Raw genomic sequence first — 20,577 nt, forward strand, 5'->3', positions numbered from 1 at the left:
TTAGGCCATAGCATCAGAAACAGCTGTTCTTAGGAGGGCTTCTGATTCCAAACAAAACTCACCAAAATTCATGGAAAATCAAGAGATAGAGGATTGTTCGAGCATTCTCCATCAGAAACCTTAATGACTGACCCTGCTGACATACCTATACTATTTGCTCTTCATTGGAGTTCTAAATTCTTGCAATAAACTGTAAAGTTTCTAGTAAGATACTGAAAAGGCTAGGACGCCACTAACCTATATGTAGTTCATGAATGCAATTAAATCAAGATCCATGGGGGTACTTAAATTTCTTAGTCACCTGCATGATCAATTCTGTTCATAACTGCTAGTCTTTTTATGTTGTCTTTAGGAGAGTATCTTTGAAATTATAATAGTTACTAAAAACACCCACCACGGAAATTAAGACTTGCAGCATACTTACTGATATTTTAATATTGCTTGCCTAAAATTGAGTCTTAACAAACTTTGAAAGAAACCCAAGCACAAACTAGGATGGTTTCCCCTAAAATTCAGCAGGAGACTCTACCCTATGCATATAAAAGGTTGCATGCCGTGTCGGCATCCATAGCTCTACAACTTTAACTTTTGTTTTCCCTTAGAGCAGCAAGAAACAGACATTTCAGCGTGACTTGCGAACAGGGCCTTGGAAAGGACACGTATAAGGCGCTATGCAGCAGGGCTCCGGCACACGAGCGACAGCCAGCACCTCGGTCCGCTCTGCCCGCTGCGGGCCGGGCCGCCCGCCAAGGCTTCCCGCCCGTGCAGGCACCGCGGCGGCCGGCAGAAGCGATCTGCGGGGCACCAAACAGGGCACATCCCCCGCGCCCTGCCGTGAGGCTGCCGGGCCCCCTCCGCCAGGAACGCCCGGGGAAAGCGCGGCCGGAGCCGCGCCGTCCCGCCCGCCGGGGCGGCTGCGCACAGCCCGCCGCCGGGCCGGGCGCTCGCACCGCCCCCGTCGCGCCGCCCCGGACGGGACGCGGGGCGGAGCTGCGGAAGCGGCGGCCGCGGCGGCCCGTGGCTGCCTGGGCGCCGGGCGGGTGGCAGCGGGTGCCGCGGGTTTGCCGCTTCTCCGCCCCACCGTCACCGGCCTTCTGCGTCTCCGCCCGGCGTGACCCACGCCTCTCCTTCCGCCTCCTCGCAGCCCTGGCGGTGCAAGGCATGAAGCTGAGCAAAGCCCAGTACGATGAGATAGCCCAGTTCCTGGGGCACGTGCAGCCCACCCGGCAGAGTCTGAGGAAGCTGAAGGAGAAGTTTCCTAGGTAAGTGCATCCCGCCCTCCGGCCCGGCCCCCGGCGGCGGCCTGCGGCTCGCTGCGACCGGGCGCGGGGCCGCTGGGCCAGCCCCGCCCGGCGCCCCCGTTCAGGCCCCGGTACAAAATCAGCACCAAGCACACGCACAGTCGTCGACAGCAGGCGACAGCTCGCTGAAGCTGCCGCTGGGAGCAGGGTACTGCTCCACCCTCCGTGACCTGAGAAGTTGGCAAAAAATAAAGAACACTTCCTCCGATACACGTCCAAGTGAAAGCTCCTGGGGCCCTTCATGAGCCTCTTATACACCAAGGGGGTCTTATGTGAATAAAGCCTTACGGTGCAGGACGAGCCTCCGTGGCTGAAGCCGAGTATGAAATACATCCTGCAATACCATTGCCCCTGTTTCTTAGGGAGAAGGGACTTCATGGACCCATAATTCTCTGCTTGCTGCTGCATTCCAGTTGAAACTGGAAAAGGGGTCATCTTTTTACCTATGGCCATTCATGTGCTTCTTTGCCTGAGCTGTGTTCAGAATTCTCAAAGACATTTGCAAATGACCACGGCCTAGTATGGGAAGGTATCCATGACAGGATGTGACCCATGCTAAAAATTTCCTAAATTCATTTACTTTGTTGCTAAAATTTACTTCCTACCAATTACAACAGAATTCTAAGAAATGTTGCAAGGTTTTGCACTTGGCTTTCACATTTGGTGGAAGGACTGCTATTGCTGAATTGGGAAGGAAAGCAAATTGGGTTCTGTGGGGAGAGGAGTGGTGCTGTTTCTAAAATCACAAGAAATAATACAGAATAATTGAGGGGTTTAGATACTGTATCTGGTTTGGTGAAAGAGAGAAATTAACAAAACAGAAAATCATTCACCTGCTTCCTGAATCAACCTTACTAGTCTTAATCACAAGTGTGGCAGAATAAACTGACACTGTGTGTAACTTACAGTAAGTGGATGAAGATCCAACATGAATTTAGGCTTTTAAACTGTCCAGTGAAATCCTTTCCTTTTCAGGAAAGTGTGAAAAAATTGCCCTGTTACAGAGAAGAAGTGATAATAAAGCACTGTGGTTGGATCAGAGAATGCATTGAGTTGCATTTTGGGGACCCGCTAACCTTGCACAGTATTTCTGCAGGAAAAGCATTTACCATAACAGTGTGTATCTCAGGAGCTTAGACTTTATCACTTCAGTGCTAATGAAATTAGGAGAGAGTATTTGTGTGTGCATGCATACATATGCATGTACATGTTCTCTTTTTCTACTCTCCTTATAAAGTTGTCTTGAAAGAAGATTAGAATTTGGGTTGGTTTTCCAGGTCAGTCACTATTTTTAGGAACCTGCTTCCAAGACAGATCCATAGGCACATGAGTATTTGTTAAATTTGTGAAGAAAAAAAAAAAAAAAAAAAAAAAGAGGCTGGGTTTTTCTGATATGTTTTATTATTTCCCAGTGCACTCGCTTGGTGCTGCAAAAGATCCATTGAATCCTCTATTTCAGAACTTGATGACTCCTGAACATCTATGGGCAACACTATAGGGTTATTTAGGAAAAGAATTCTGTGTTTTTTTCCTAAAGGACCTGGCTCAAGTGCAGTGGAACACTGAAAAGCAAAGGTTAGCTGTAGTAGTTGCTTCCACAATTAAGTGGCTATACCCTTACCTTTTGTTATTCACGTTATGACATGAGAATAGCCTGTTTTGAATATTGCTTGTAGATCTCCCCTGAATTTTCTTTGCCCATGCTAGGAGAAGACTAAAACCTTCTATAGGAGCAATGAATTGATAGCTTTTTAAAAAAAATCTCTGTCTTAAGTATATTTTGAGGAGCTCTGTAAATCTTTCTGGGAATGTGATATTTCTTTGTTGTCTCTGTTTGTTTCTCATACCAGGTCAGAAGTGGAAGATAAACAATACATTCCTAGGCCTCTGCTTTCCTTAGGAGTAAGGAAGATGTGTTGAAATAGATACATGTTAGCATGTGGAAAATGGGCATTCTGTATAACCCTTATGTTATAAAAGAGGCCAGTTGCAAGCTGCAGAGATTTGTAAACTTGTGTGCCATCTTAAAGGGGAGGCTTTTTCAGTGATATGTTTGATAACTGTGGAGTAAGTATATAATTATAATCTGGAAATTTTGTCATTCTCATCTAGGACAAGAAGGGTCTGACTGGACTTTCTGGCTGGATTTTTTTTTATTTTTCTTTATGAAAGCCAGAATCAACTAAAGCTTCCCACCCACCTCAACTTTTCAATTCAGTCTTTTAAAAAAAAAATCCAGAATCTGTCATGGTACCTGCAGTATGATGAAGGTGTCCATAGCCAGTTTCTTGTTATTATATACTAACAGTTGCTGATTCAAACTGGAAAGTAGTAACATCCATAATAGCTGCTTTCACCTTGCACTTTCAATCTTTCCCTGGGAAGGATTGGTATTCCACTGGTAATGTAATACATAAATTGACAGTTTTCAAATATTTCTGGTTCCTACTGCCTCATAGATCTCGTGGGTCTTTGGATTTCTGCATTAATCTGCTCAGTTTTTTTCTAATGCTGTCTTCTCTTGGTTCTTCCTTCAGCTGTTGTATTTCCTGAAGCCTCACATTTTATGCTCCTAATTTGTATAAAATCTCTTTTATGCTATGTGAAAGGGCCTACTCTTGTTCTGCAGTTTCTCCCTAAGAATGAGTTGTAATTTCTGTAAAAAATTGCCACAATGTAATGCACAGGTGGTAGCTGCCACTCTGACCTGTGAATCTAAAAATTTTTTTAACAGGGTAATTTGTGCTTTACTATTATTGAACTGCTTCAAGAGGTGAGATTATTAGTTCAAATGAGTGTTGTCATGTGACTTATTAATGGTAAAAAGTTAAAATTAAACTGCTTCTCATACCGTTCATAAGTATTTTAATACAAGCATTGGGAATTCTTATATTTACAACCCTGTGACTTTCCATACCACATGGATTTAGTCTACTTTGCTTAAAATTCAGTTATTTTGCAAAAACTTGGATATCCAATTGCTGTTCTTTTTCTGTTAATGCTGTGCTTTGTATTTCATGCCTGACAATTACCGATGTATTATTCATTTCTTTATTCTTAAGGTATTTGTTACATCCTTAGCAGTTGTCTCCTAACATGTTCCTATTTAAGAGCAGGGTATTTGGATGACCTGAGGATTATCAAAATGTGATTTTGAGCACTAAGCACAATAAATCTCTGCCAATATTGGATCACTGATCCGTAGTTCCTTTGATCTTTTTCACACATACACCACTGGACTGATAATTCTGTATGTTCAGTGTTGTGCTTTTCTGTTGAAGTGTACCACTTTTCTGCTTAGTTTGTCACCTGAATTTTTCTATTTGTTAATAATTCGTGGTTTTCTTTGTTGTTTTTGTATTATATTCTTCAGCTTTCCCTTCAGCTATGGACTCATGTTCTTCTGAGATACTATTCTTCTCAATGAGAGCTAATGTCTAAATTAAATGAGCCACTGGTTTTAGGCATTGCAGGAAATGTTCTGAGAAAGTTAAAATCTTTTTTTCAATGCATGTTTCTCTCTTAAATAGTAGTTAAGAGCTGCCTACAAGTAGAATCCTCTAGATACAAATCACCTTAGAACTGCCTATAGTGACAAGATGTTAGACCCTTAAACTCTATCTTTTTTCAAAGACTATTTTAACTTGTTCTGAAAAGTCCAACTTCTGAGAGTTAAATTCATACCCAAACTGATATTCTAGTACTTTAGTTTAACTGTTTATTGTTCTGTTGTTTCAGTCCTTCTGTATATGACAAAATATATTGTTTCTCTCAGAAACATTTTCTAAAACTTCTTATGGGTAGAGCATAATTGACTTACGAGTAGACCCTTCTCAAATATATACCTTGGACATGTTTTACTGTTCTTCTTTGTATCCAAGACTGATTGAGTATTATAGGTTTCTTGACCAAATTTTTGTCTTGGTTTAAGACAATTTAAAGGGGAACTCTCTTAAATGCATTCTCCTTTGTTTTCACCAATCCCTTTCCATCAATAAGGAGAAACAAAATACAAGTAGATATAAGTGAAAAAAATAACAGTTTAGAGCAAATTAACAAGTGAGACTGAAAAAGGCAAAAATAACAGTAAATAACCGCTAGGTAGAAAATTGCAAAATCTCACCAACTCTCCCAGAACAAAGAGAGACCCAAAATGGCAAAAATACCCTTTCCAAGATGGCACCCGCCATGGGTGACCACTGTAGAGAGAGAAAGGGAAAATGGCAGCAGACCCTGCCCCCAAGATGGTGTCTTTGCAGGCCATCATGCGGCCTGGGAGACAAAGGGCAGGGATGGTGGCAAACCCTGGGGAAGGCAGGAGCTTACGGAGTATTTCTGGCGGCACATGAGACGTGCTGGCACCTGTGGGGTCAGCGCCACTGACGATGTTGGTGCTGATGTCTCCGACCTGTGGCTGTGTTGTGGGGAAGAAACCGTCAGCCCTGGCATGAGGTGACTGCGCCCCAGCAACCAGCTGGCGTTGCAAAGCTCACTCCAAAACAGTTTTTGATTGTGAAATGCAGTTTTTCCAATTGGTTACTATTGCAAGCCCAGGAAAAAACTGCAAACAACCTCCCAAAGTAACCCCACCAAAACAGAGCATCCACTTTCAGCAAATGCTGCCAGCAGTGAGTTTGTTCCCCGCTTCCAAACTCCAACTTAAAAAGGGACTGCAGCAATGCCCCCTTTGCCCTGTGGTTCCAGTTCTGGACACGTTGAATCCTAAAAGAGGCCATAACAATTTTTGGGCATGGATAGATATGGAATATAGTAACATTCTGGGTTACCCATGACAGTCTTTCTCTGGTCTCTACCAAAGTGTCTTAAGGATGTAAGCTTTGGTGACCCAATTCATTATGATACTGTCTTGTTTTTTTTTTAAATACGACGGTTTTTTTCTGGCTTGGTTCTGTTCTGAGTGCTTGAGTTTCTTACAACAGGTTGTGCTTGAGTTGGTGATTCCAGAAACTTTCTAGCCTTGAGAATCTTTTAGTTATTCCAAAACCCATGATTTTCAAATTCTTGCACTGTACTGTTGTGAAATGTGTTTCAGTCCACTTGAGGAATGCTATATTTTTCCATAGAACACTTTGTCTAGTCTATATTGTATCTCTTCCTTTTTTCAATCTGTTAAACAAACTTGGAGCCTCTAGCATGACTTTCCTTTAGATATGTTCACTTGTATTCCTTGAAAAGAAGTATTAGTTTTTGAGACTATTTAAGTGCAAACTTTGTTATATAGATTTTCAAAGTACTAGTGTTTCGAAGTATTAGTTGACTTTTATCAGCAGCTATGTGCAGTTCATCACTTTTGTGCATCTATTCAAAAAAGCACTGTCCTCTTTTGTGTCCCTTGTGTGAAAACTTACTTCCATGTGATCAAGAGGATCTTTTTTCACAGCAGAAAAGTAAGGGAACCTGGCATAAATATAAGAGAAGTACTTTTAAATTTTTTTCTTCTTTTTTTTTTCCCAGTAAGCAAGAGGAAAATGCGATGCACAGCTTCATATTGATATACTTGAATATGGCTGTTTGGTTTTAATGTGTGTAACTTCATATTTGATTATTAGAACGTACAAATGTAGTTCCCACAGCATATCAAGGGATACATGTTCCTCTGCATTGATGACCTCTACTATTCGTTACTTAGTATCACTTCAGTTTTCCACACATTTTCAGTAATTGTGTTGCTCTTTCTCCAAATTATTGATGGCTTTATTAAATGACACCAGGCCTGGAAAGCATCTCAGCAAGAATTTAATTTTAAAAAATATGTATCTGCACAGTAATGTGTTACGCTGTAAGTTGAAAAAAATAATCTCTTTATTATTTGCTCAATTTTATCACTTTCTCTGTGGTGATTCATATTGAAACAAAGGCCCTAAGGAAGCTTAAATGTATGGTATGAATGTTATTTCTTTTGCCAGCAGCTTAAGACTGAGGAAGCATTTTTTTTCTCTTTTCCAGTGTCATTGTTGCCTCTGATTTTGATTTTTAGGGTCGGCGGTGGATAGGCCTCTCATTTTCCTCTTGAAGCTAATTTTATTTACAGAGAAATATATTACTTTGTGAATAATTTTATTCTGGTTTTGTGCAGTTGCTTAGATTGTCAAGCAGTACTGATGAACCCCCTGATGGTTGTGGTGAGAAACGGGAGGAATTTTTTTCCTTTTTCTTTCCAGTTCTGTATTCTGGTGTCTGGAGCCTGCAGATTGAGTCGAAGTGGAAGGAGAATTCTTCGTGCTTTGCTCCAGTGCTCTTTGGAGCTGCTGTTACCTGGGAAGGCAGACTGGCAGTGAGGCTTATGAGCAGAGGGCAGATAGCTGCCTCCGTGGCTTGCAGAGTTCAAGGCTCTGAACTGGGGCAAAGGATTATTAGACAGGTTGTATTTATGAGCAGGCATCCTACTGCTGTGTGACACTTCACTTGCACTCTCTTCTTCCTAGAAAGGTTCTTTTCATAGCAAACCCAACATTTTTCTTGTAACTTCTGCTCTCCCTGCTCTTCTGAATAGTTGATTAATTATTTTGAAAAGCAGAAGAACTAGGCTATTTTTCATTACTCTGCAAACACTATCTAGCAAATCTCATTTAGAAAGTTACCTTTGTACATATGAATTCAGAAACTTATTCTGGAAAAAAAAGTTTAAAGGCACATTTTAAACTCCCCTTTTCTATATTCTCAGTACCTAACAATGACATAAATTGATGCTTTGCTTATATAAACAATCCCATCAAGTGGCAAATGCTTTGTACCACTGTACCATATTAAAATGTTCTGGAGGATTTAACGAGAGTATCAATGAAACAGTAGAATTTTCGAAGTTTTATACTTTCTTCTTTTATATTAGACTTCAGAATAAACAAGTTTGACGTAGAGTTTGTTTTTGTCTACTCTATACAGAACAAACCTAATATAATTTAAAATTTGTTATGTACTTGAAGCTGCAGTAAACCTCACAGGTAAACAGATAGATAATAAGAGATGAGAAAGAGGTCTTGGGTCATTAATTGAAAAGAGAATTAGCAATGTACAAATTTCAAGAGGTGACCCACAATAAAATGTAGCATATTTTAAATAATCCTAAAGTGAAATAAAAATTAACTGTGCAAAGTAATTATGTGAACAAGTGATAATATTCCCTTTGGAAAGATGTTCTTGTTATTTGAACCCTTGGTAAAAAATCTACTATATCACAGCTTCGATAGGCTGAATTAGTGGGCGGTTCTCTTTTAACTTAAATATCAACAAACAAACGTTAAAGAACTTGTAACTGGTTGGATTTGGTATGACTTGCTAACAAACTGATTGGTAGTGTTATGACCCAAAATAGTAAGGATACCAATCCTCTCCTACTGTGTGAAAGAAATCAACAATATCAGTGTATAACTAGAAAAACTTTTATCTCCTTTATTATTCATTAAATTGAACAGAAGATGCTGACTTAAAAGTTAGATATTGATAGCAATGGACGGTTTCAGAGTAGAATGGAAAATAGAGTTTTAGTCACATTTGTGGCTTTCCCAATACCAACAGACAGGATTTAGGCAGAAAACTTCCACTGGCACATGTAAATACTAGATTTTCAGGACATGGGTACTTTCTTTTGTTTGGAGAAATAGAGGTTTTTGTTTTTTTCAGTTGTTTGCTGTTACCTATTAATAGAAAAGTAGGTGTACTATATGTGTGTATCAGCATGAAAGTTAATTTTGAAGGAAGTCCATCATAGTTCTTTGTCACATTTTTAATAGGTATAACCATCTTCTTCCTTACATGCACTCCCACATATGTTGTCCATCCTAGCAAAATATAAACCTATTTTAAACATTAGTAATGAAATTTTGTTTGAAATACACAAGGATAATTAAAGTTTTATTTTCTGAATTCTTGAGTGCTGATAAATCTCTTCCTTCTTACTTAATGTTTTCCCCTTCCAGTTTGTGAAGTGCTACCATATGGGAGTACAGTTCTTTTCATTAAAAAAAAATACACAGAACAGGACTTATTCTACTTGTGAAATTCATTTTGCCTGAGTAAAGGGAAACCGTTTTTGGCCTTGAGGAATTTATACAGACCACGTAGAAGCCAATCCTACATCCTTTGAAGATTTGATGGTGAAATACAATGATTAGAGGGGGTCTTTTAAAGCAGATGTGGAAATTAGTTCCCTATAATTTGAAAATGCATTCTGAATCTGTTGGAGCTGTGTGTTAAGTGCTCTTGTTTAATTCAAAAGAAAATAAATAAAATGAGAGAGACAAAAAAAGAACCAAGAAAAATACAGAGAAAGGATAAAACAACAGGAAGAAAAAAGAAAATTATAGATAAGAAGGAAAAGAGAAAAAATGCAAGAGAAAATGAAATGGAGAAAAAAGAAAACAAAACAGAAAAAGAGCAGAAGATTTAAAAAGGGAAAAGAAAATAAAAAATAAGATCTTTTCATATGTCAAAGCTGGGGGAGTTGTCTTGGTCACCATGTATACTACTGTGTTGATTTGTAAGGTTTAATTTGGTTGTACTTTCTGACACTTCTTAAATTCCATGGATGTGATAATCACCAGTAGGATAGGAATATAAGTCTTCTGACAGTCTTTTTCTATGTATTTCATTCTAAAGTAAGCTTGATGTCATCAGACAGACCAACAGATGTCTGTAGATTTAAGGGCAAGATTATAGTGATTGTTAAGGGAGGATGAAGTGGAAGTTTTAACACTGACCATATGTGCTTTTTAATTGACTTGTGGATTTTAGGATACCATTATATACATGTTACTTGTATTTAAGGAATATTGTGATAGAAGTGGTAATTCTTGATTGTATTTTAGAAACAGCTCCATAATGTATCATTCTTCTGAAGCCTGAAAAGAAGTCTAGACTTGAGTTTTATGAGTGTAGGCGATTTGCTACATCAGAATGGAATATATTTTATTCATGCGTTGTTTTTTGGACAGTCATATTCTAGGCTATATTACAATGGCACGATAAATTGCTGAATATACTGTCTGCTGAATATGACCTCACCATGAAAAATTTGATGCATTAGAGTAGGAAAGGTTGGAATATATCAACCCTAGCTGACAAGGGACTTTGAATTTTGACCTAACACAGATGACCTTTGTGTGCAATAAAAGTGAGTTTAATCTCCAGGTCAAAGTTGAGGTGAACGGTAGGGCAATGTGGATTGGTTTGTACTGGCTATGTCTGGATCACACCTAGCAAGCAAAGAAATCCAAGGTCTTTGCACTTCAGAGTAACCAAATGCTTGTTTACCTAAACTTTACTCATATCTATTATACCACATTTAAAAACTTGTGGTACTGTAAACAGCTAACTCCTCAGCAGCTGTGGACTATTTCATTTGAAGCTCAGTGTTTCAGAATAAGAAGCGTGAGGTACGTATATTTTGCTCCTATAGATCACTGAATAGGTAAATGAAATTTCTTCTCTAGCACATAGAAGACTGTTCATGATATTGCTGTGCTATGAAAAGGGTGAAATCTAGAAGCTTTGTTTTTTTGACATCTCTCCTGTCTTTTGAGCATTGGAAGTTTATTCCTAAGTGTCTTATGCTTTTAAGAGGAATCTAATTAAGAGAGTTCTGATATGTTTCACTAGGCAAATACAAAGAAAACAGGTCCTTTTGAGCACTCCATTGCTGTAAAATGTATTTGATCAAAAAAGCTAAGTTACAAAATGCTGTGGGGGTTGTCTAGGTTACATAATAAAGACATATAGAGGAATTTAAATAAAATATTGTCACATTTATAGTAGTCACAAACAAAATCCATCTTTTTAACTGGCTCTGGTCGAGGAGTGCTATTTCACTGACATACCAAAGGTACATTTGCTGAATACTTTACACATTGAAGAGAGGTAGCAGTAGTGCTGTTGGAAGGAGAGAGTTCTCTTTAAATCAGCCAGGGGGAAAAAAAAGTTTGAGACTAATGGTAAGAACCTCTACTCCTTTAATAGAGCCTGCAAAATATATTCTCGAGGACTGATCAGCTCTGAAGGCTCTAGAGGTTTGATGATTGGAATGGCAGGAAATCACGCTTTCAGGACATAACGAATTGACTAGGCCATCCATCATTTGTTAGCATGCGCTGAAACACTGGGTTTGTGTGCAGAGGTCTGTGATTTAGTAAATACTTGGGAGATGAATAGAGCTTGCACACAAGGGAAGATATTGCTGTCCTTCAGCAGCCTTAGACACAGATCCCTGCTGAGAAGGCCGTCTGACAGCAGCTCATCAGTAACTGGCCTGTCACAGTCAGTGATGCCCACCAGCCATCCCCAGTATATTAAATGCATTTTTAATATCTGCTTCAGTAGATTTAATGAAGAAAATTTAGTTTCCATACTCTGATCACTGCTTTCTCAAGTGTTTTAAAGCACTGAGTGAAGCACTTCCAAGAAAGGAACTGTGCTGATAACAAGAGTTCATTGAAAATCAGAGTGAAACAGGAGTGTTATTATCCAAATAGTTTCCTTAAAGCAAAACAAAAATGTTTGGAAAAAGCAGTGATGATCTTAGAAACAATTGACCCTCCTGCAGAGAGACCTTATGCAGCAGGCTGTACATAGCAGAGATGCAGGGCTGGGAAAGGTGTTTACACAGTGGTTCTGTTTAGTGTGGCAGAGCTTGCCAAAAGGCAAAATTGCATTTCTTAGACTCTCATGTCAGTGCCAGAATCAGATGATCATTCTGTCTGGCTTTCAGGGTTCAGAGAGAAGGGTGGCTGTGAACGGAGGGAATGGAATAGATCAAGTTTTTAATTGCTAGCATAGGTTTTGGTTTGGTTTTGGCATTTTTGCAAGCGATACTTTTGGTAAAAATAATGGTAGCATTACATGGTGTTATATAAACTGATATAAGAAACAAATAATAAGACATAATGTAAAATAAAACTGCTGTTTTTATAACTTGGCAGACTCATTGAGAGTTATTCAATATTGACATTCTGTGTGTAAGGATTGTACAGAATTATTTTTTAACTTAATGGCAAATTGTAAGATCTTTTGCTGTCCATACATACAAACTTCCTTTGATTTTCCTTCCAGCTTTCAGGGGAAACTTCTGTTTACATAAAAGCAAATAAGTTGATTTTCGTTTTCTGAGATTCAATGCTTATGATAGTTACTTCAAGACTGCAAGACAAACAACTTGATTTTGTTGCAAATATCTATTTGAAGCATTGACTTCTTGAGCTTTTTCTCTCTCAGGAATCCATTCTGTATTCACAAAAGAGAAAGCAAGTCCTGAATGAGACCTATAGATTTGATTCTTGTATGTGTCAAAACAGTAATGTATTACATGCATATTATTATAAAAATTTAAGAAGTGTCCTAAATGCTTACATTTTTATAACAGACAACATATTAAATAATACATTTTCTTGTTAGCATCTGTTTGCTGTCATTGTTAGCAGGACCTATGATTTATTACTTAAACTAATGACTACAACCGTTTTGGTGCTGGTATATGCCCCTTATGGCTTATTGTATCACTAAAAAAACCAGCATATATACTTCTACGAGAGTAATTTTTTAATTGTTCATTCCTTTAAGTTTCTGGTGAAAATAACATCTCTATTTTCACTGTGAAAGTTTCAGAAGTTTGAATTACGTTCTCAACTGAGTGAAATACTGCTGAGGATTAATTTCTTAGAAAATGCAATACAGGAGGAACTGATCCTAATAAAATTGTCTTCTAAGACAAGCCTGATAGAGTATTGTTACTAAGAAAAACCAACAACATTGACAGAGGAATGGAAAGATAATGCCCTGCGGCCTTCTGATCAGGTGGTGGTTAAAAGCCTTGTTCATGTTTTTGTTTGACTAATTGGTACCATACAAGTAGATTTCAAACTCCTATAAGCATGCTCTGTTATTAGTTTTCAGCTTGTATCTCATTAAGTCCTTGTTGTCCATGGACTTTAAATGAAGAATTCAAAGTAAATTAACTTCTTGTCAAAAGGCTTAAATTTGCCAAAAAGGAACCTCTGCCTGTCATGGGAAAACCATTATGATTTGTGAACAACTTAGGATAAAAACTTCTGTTTAAGCAAATAAAGCATTTTTTTTTAGCTATCGTATATTTTCTTTTTGCTACAATCTTTTTTTTTTAATTCTTGTGTCCATAACATTTTGAGTAATTATAGTGATTTGAATAGAAGATGCTATTCCTTCCATTGCACATACCAGGATAGCCAAGTAGCCTGATTGGTAGTGACAGTCTCATTGCTTTGTATCAAAGAATTGTTGAACTTCACTATCTTGCTTTATCCTTTTCATCTGAATAGAATGTTAGGCATTGCTGTCTGTCCAAACATCCAAACATGGATAAAGGCTTCAGATCAGGATGTAGTGCTGAAGAGGACTTTATTGTTTCGGTGATTGTCCTTTGTTTGCATATCTGTATTTAGGCCTTCAAAGTCTTGGAAGCACTTGATGGCCAAGTTTCCCATATACCTCCACAAACTTCAACACAGACTAAAAATGTCCTAAGATAGTACACATTCTTCTTTCACAGAAAGCAAAATGTTATCAGGTATTCCTTTGAACAAGACCCGTGTGATAGCAAAAGTATTCTCATATGCAATGCAGCCTGTATGAAACCGTTTCAAAGGCAACACAGAAATTGTGACCAGGATGGAGGTAATACTCACTCCTGTGACTGAATTACTATAAAGGGTCTTTTGAAGGGCCCTGTTTTTAATTGAGGACACAGACAACAATAAACACATCATGTATCACAGAACTTCTTATCAGTCTTCTGTTGATCCAGTTGTACCATCCAGTCCTTTATTGCATCTCTTCTGTGGAATACAGATGCTCGTTTGGAGACTACAACTTGTGGAGAGTAGTACAGTAGGCAGAGTGAGTGTATGTTTCTATATATGAAATGGCTATTGAACATTAGCCATTTATCACATTAATATAAAATGCATGTTGTAAATGCAGCTCTCCTTCAGTTTTCAACACAGCTGAGCAATAATATGTCCTCCTAGACAAGTGCATTTTCTTGTGGTGAACAAAATACAAAAAGAGAAAAAAAACTTGAAAGCTAGATCTCTGGTTCTTACAGAGCTTAAAAAGGAAGACCTGCTTTGACCAGTTGGCAGGTACTCCAATAAGCCAAGCAAGTTCCAATCCAATTGGAGTTCAATGTCCTTATTGCAGTGAGTGATCTAACACAGGAATATGTTTCCCTTTATCCTGTTATTAGGAACAGGAGAATATAACTGTTGACCAAAAAGAGTAAGTTGGGCTACATTTTTTATCTCATTTGTATTGTGTTCCTTTAATATCAGAGCTCTGAGAAAGAAAGAAAAATGGTCCTGTATGGAATAAATGCATAGTTTCAGTCTAAATATTTTACTAGCCATATCTGTCTGCTTGATATGTCATCTTAAGTGCTAAGCATTTTTTCCAAACAAATTCCATTGGTTGCCCAACAACTGTTATTCTCAAACTTCCTGCTTACACTTTTTGTTTTAATTTGCTATTTAGACACAGACCTCAACAGTAACAGACGATCATTCTTACATGTTGGAGTTTTTTTTTGTGGTTTCAAGGTTTTTTGTCTATTTATCTGCAATAGATCCCTGTCATTTTAACATTTTAAGTCACAGTAATTTAAAGATAATATTCAAATGCTTCAGCTACTTTGTAGAAATGAATATATTTTTATGTAGACAGATTTAGAGAGGTCAGCATGTATCACATATTACTTGTTTGTGTTAATTTGTTTTGTAATTCTAAGCTCTTTAATTTCATTTTCAAGGATATCTCTCAGTGGAACTTTGCATTAGTGGATCAGGATGTTTACTGAAATAACCAGTTGAAATTATTAAAATATGCAGTGGAAAGCAGTGTGCTTAATTTAATGTGTCTCTGAATATTAAATGCAAGTAAAATGTTATATAGACATGAAGTCAATTGTTATATTACAGTATATGAAGCTATAGCTGTGTAAACCCTAACCTCGTAATTTTGCAAGTTCTACTTTATCATGTAGCTGTAAAAGGCAATCAAAATAAATCACGGAAGATGAAGAAATATTTTTTAGGGCTTTCTGTATGCTTTCAGAAGTGGTGCTTGATCCATGAAATTTTAGTAAGCATATTAAATAATACAATATGATGTGCGATGTGTCAGGGCTGATAAATTATTTTGTATAGGACATTTATACAACATATGGTGAGCTGCTATGTGAACAGCTTAATGACTAAATTATGTTAATCTTTCTTGCCATATTTACTTTTCATTTAAGGAAAGGCATTTTCAAATTTTTATTTTACTTTTTTTATCATGTGTAGATATAAGAAAGGTGTAGGTCATCTCTGAGAAGCTGTGACAGTGATCCAAGGTTCCTCAGCTGTGCAGTGTACATAACACAGATGTTGGGAGAGTCATCTGTCAGCTATGCCTCTCCTATGGAGTTAAAGTTCTAGGGGGAAAAGAATTCGACACAGTGCTGTCACTGTTACATTTTCACAATAGAAGAGCATGCAAATAGTCAACCTCCTGCTTAGCAGTAGTGCCCTGTCTAATGTCTGTGCTGGTTAGAATAAAAAAATACTGGGTGCATCTAGGGCTCATAGATCTGACAAAGGTCATGCTATGCTGTGCATTTGAATTGGAAATTGTCTGGACTTAGATTTTATAAAGCTCCCAGTGTTGTCGGGGAAAATTTCAGAAGGGTTTTGTCCCTAGAGAGGCCTCTTAGGCCCTTTTCTGTCCTATGAATGAATTTAGATGTGAGGGTTTCTCTTGCCTTAAAACTGTTAAGTTCATTTTGCATACATCCCTAGAGAGAAAAACTGGCAGATGCTTTTGTCTTGGAAGTGTTTAAAAGAAAACTGCAGAACAGGAACAAGGGAGAGAAGAGGCCCTGCGTGGAGTCCCAGAACATTTTGGAAATGGCCAATATGCAGTTTTCATCAGTACTAAGGCGGGGCGCAATATGGTGCCTGTAGCTCACTAGGGAATATGAATGTTGATTAAGCATACTCCCAGGCTTTGAAATCCTGAAAGCAGTGTCAGAATAATGGATGTTGAGCAAATGTCAAGCATTTGTTAATTTCTCTGTTATTTGGAGTTTATCTACCATGATCAATCAAATAAACTAGTGCTTCTCTGTTGTGGCATGTGTCATTGATATGGTGATTAGGTGGATAGAGAGGCCTTCTGCCTTTTTTTTTTTTTTTTTTTTTTTGTTAATCCAGGTAACAGATTACATATGAACAGCCATAACTTTAAGTTAAATATTTCTTTGCAGTTGGTTTAGAGGAAAGAGGTGCATTAACAAAGTACTTTGGGAGTACAGAGAAAAAAAATACTTGCATATCTGCTGTGATAAAAATCACATTTATGCCATTTTTTCCACTTTTGACCTTAAAATATTACTGTCATGATGAAGGAGAAATTACTTCTAAATAAAAGTTGATAGAGGAATCTTTTACTTGTTCTTAGAAAGATAAGTTTGAAAACAAAGTACTGATTTATGGCTTAGCTCCCTTCTTCACTCTAAATCTTCTGGTTTCTAAAAATCAGAAACTTGATCTCAACATCCTCCTCCTTATACCCTTTAGTCAAAAGTAGAGATCTCTTTTATAAGAATATACCCTCTCTTATAAGATATATCATGTATAATGTATATATGTAAGTTGTTAGTTACTCACTAACGTGCAGACATGTAAACATTCCAGTTGAGAATATTTTGCCTTCTTATTGACTTTTTTTAACTGTAGTACTTATGGACTTAATATAAATATGGTAATGTATATTTTTATTATGTTTTTGGTAAGTCTCAGAAATTTAAGACGTGTCAATGAGTTATGCCATACTACTTGATCCACTTGATCGACTTGATGTCTTCAACGTCTTTTAACAGAGAGCTAATGTTTGTTCTTCCTTGGCTTCCACATTTATTTATCAAAGCCTCTGAGGTTCATTCTGCCAAAATCAGTGAAATTTTGGTACTTAGTGAAGGTGATGCTGTATAGTCAATCTTATTGACTATTTTTACTAGATATGACTTTGTTCTATTAATGTTCCATTACATTCTGTTCTGGAAAGCCAACATTTCCTGCAGTGGCACTGTGGGAAACAAAACTTATAGTCATTGTATGTATTTTCAGGGCAATATAGGGAACATCAGATAACTCCTCTAGAGAGGGGAGGAAGAGAAAGGAAAAGGAAAAGCCTGTTGATAGGAGTGGAAAGGGCTAGAGAAGTTTTAGGATACATTAATGTAATGTTGTGATCAGCTCTTATGATGTTCATATTTTAGGTAGACAGCTTTTTTAAAAAGAGAATGCTGGAAGAACATTAGTAAAAAGAGATAGCTGGATTTCTTGTGCATTTCTGCAGTCTTTCCAAGGGGAAGTGGTAGCATTAAATGACATTATTCCCTCTATGGCATAATAAGATTTATCCCTGGGGCTGAAAGTAGGCTTTGTAAATATCTGCACACATGGTACAACAACTTAGATATACAAAACAAAATACTGCACTGTTGGGTAGATAGATGTTCTGGTTTAGGGCAACTTTGGCAGGAAACTTTCAAAGAGGACCTTCTAGTAAGCAGATTCAAGTGGCTTGTCCCCCAACTGGTTCAGGAAATAACAAGAATTATTCTATTTTTTCCCTTTTTTTAAATTCAATAATTACAAATAGCTTTTATTATTATTATTATTATAAACACTGTCTAGGGCTCTAAAATCTCAAGGGAGCTAGCTATAAATTGATTCATCTCTTTCCTTGAGTCTGCATCATAACCAAAATGGGAATTTACTAAAAACTATCACTTCTGTGTCATCTGTGTTTGATTCTTAATTTTATCCTGAATATATTTTAGATTATATCCTGAATGGGAAACATCAATAAGATACTAACTTGTTTAAGGAATTAACAGTTCTGATTGGATAACTGGAAGCTTTTTTGACTTAAGATGTTCACTCTTTATCCTGGAGAAACCTATGCAACAGTGTGTGTGCTTGACATGTGATGCATGCAAATGCTAAATACAGTAGCAGCATGAGGCAAGTGTCATTAACAGTAATTTATGTAATGAAAGCCACCTGGCTGTCTTTGTAATTAATTGCTTCTAAATAGTAAATTTTAAATGTAGCTTATAGTTTTCTAAATCTGATTTTATATTTTTAGGAGCAAATTGTTTACGGGTGTCTAGGGGTTTATTTAGTTCAACACATATATGCTTTTTACATGCAGGTTAATTCTTTAATACAAAATGAACAATCTAATTAGCTCTGAATTACCACTCATTCATAAAAATAGTTTTCTAAGCTTAAACACCTAACTTGTACAGGACAATGTAGTTATGTAGTTTTGTTGGAGAAAAAAAAAATCTGTAAAGTAGAATTATTTTCCCCTTTGTCCACAGTAAGTAAATTTGAGATTGAAGTCTGAAAAACTTAACTTCTGATCCATTTCTTTTCCTGGGCATGAGAGGAAGTAGCATGATAGGCTAATCCAAACAAAATGAGGGGGTGAACACAAAAGAAATATTTCAAAAATTGCTTTCCAGTAGTAGCCTACTGAGTATATTTTTAATGTGTCAACCTTGGCCCTATCAGTAGGGCAGATAAGAAAGGAGAAGGATAAACCCCTGGTTTAAATTGTATCTTCTTCACCTTAACTGCTTGTTGGGGTCCATTGCTGTTGCACCCTAGGCCCTAGGAACATCCGTCTTTTCACAACCAACATCAGATAAGGAACTACTTTAGTCTGTTTTTGTATAATGGTTCAATATTTAGATTGTGCTATAAGATAAAGATGTCAGACTTGCAAACATATTTTTGGTACAGTCTTAACTGAAGTAAATTGAAGTGTGGATGATGTACACTTGAGTGCAAATGTTCACATATGTTTTGCCTTTTTCCTCAATCTCTGGTATGCTGCTGTATGCCTCTGCTTTGGGATGTTCACTGATTCTTTCCAGGATATGAAGAAACTTTTCTTCTTGCTAAATAACTTGCTAAGCTTTAACTAAGTAATTGAAATGAAGGACATAGCAAATCATGTACTTTTCCTATTCTCAAGTATTGGGGTTTTTTTGTGTTTTTTTTTTTTTTTGTTTTGGTTTTGGGTTTTTTAAATTTTCTCCAAAAAATTAATGGTAGAGTTAAAATCAGAATTCTTGAGAATACCAGGAAATGGAGATGTGGTGTACAAGTACTGAGATTATCAAGGTGTATGTGGAGACAAACCCTGTTTGACTCCTATCAGTTTCTTTTGTCAGTGGTTTCCCTGATTTAGATACTTGAAAATGAGTTCTGCTCTCTGTAAGGTGAGGATGTTCCAACAGTCATTGAAGCCTGATGTCAGAATATTTGGGAGTTTTAATTTCACATTTTAGCACTGACAATGTATTTCTTAAGCCCTATTGTGAATATATATTGTTCTGTATTACATCTGAAAATATTATTTGAAATGTGACCTTACAAAATAGTTTTATACTTTAATGGAAGACACTTGAAATATTAGTGAAACACTATTTAATTATAGAGGTCTCTCTGTGGGTTTGGCATTGGAATAGAATCTAAACATTCATGCAACAAGCATTGTTTAATTCCAGAAAGAAATTATATCAGAACAATATCTTAGGCAAATTACTGTCCATTTCACTACTTGCTTGCAAATATTATAAAACTGAAAAAGTAGTTTCTTTTCATTAGACCTGCTACTCTTCCGTTGCTGTGATTACTGTTTTTTTTAACATGTTACTTATTTACCCACTGTTAAAGCATGATGCTGTTCTTCATAACAATGTATATGTGAATGGAAAACCAGCGTTTTTGTTCATCTCTTTTCAGGTTAGGCAATTGGTCATAAATACTTTGCAATCATTTGAATATGGAGTATTTTTAGTTACACTTACATTATTGCTGTTGGAAATCAGACTTTTGTGGTGTGGGTGAAAGAAGGTGCAATTTATCTCTGTAAACAGCTAGCATTATTTTGGGATCATTGCCTGTTCTGGTTATTTGTACTTATGTCTGCAATTTATTTTTTTCACATCTGATACAGATCGTTCATAGTCTGCAGTTGTTTTAAAATACATTGGTTGTTACAAGAGACACCAAAAAATTAGGTGTCTACAGGAAGAATTGGTGCTCTATTCTTAAAGGAACTTCTAAGTCTTCCTAAATGAAAAATCAAACAGTATCTAATACTGGCAATTTTCCTCTGTCTGCTGCTAGAACTTATTGGCCAACTAGGTCAGACATTATTAAAGTTCAAGTGGTCC

At 37.2% G+C, this 20,577-nt stretch overlaps 1 protein-coding gene across 3 annotated transcripts in view; it reads left to right on the plus strand.

Annotated features, from left to right (window-relative positions):
• The first annotated feature begins 981 nt into the window (after positions 1-981).
• The window catches only part of CDIN1 (CDAN1 interacting nuclease 1), a 121,520-nt gene continuing 101,924 nt past the window's right edge, over positions 982-20,577 (plus strand). For 2 of the 3 annotated variants that reach the window (XM_021539303.3, XM_021539304.3), the window contains exon 1: positions 982-1,262. In XM_021539303.3, the coding sequence (XP_021394978.1) occupies positions 1,162-1,262 (101 nt within the window). In that variant the 5' untranslated portion in view covers positions 982-1,161. The remainder of the gene's footprint in view (positions 1,263-20,577) is intronic. The other variant, XM_021539305.3, reaches the window with a different exon arrangement.

The sequence above is a fragment of the Lonchura striata genome, chromosome 6 (assembly GCF_046129695.1).
Source record: "Lonchura striata isolate bLonStr1 chromosome 6, bLonStr1.mat, whole genome shotgun sequence".
NCBI lineage: Eukaryota > Metazoa > Chordata > Aves > Passeriformes > Estrildidae > Lonchura > Lonchura striata.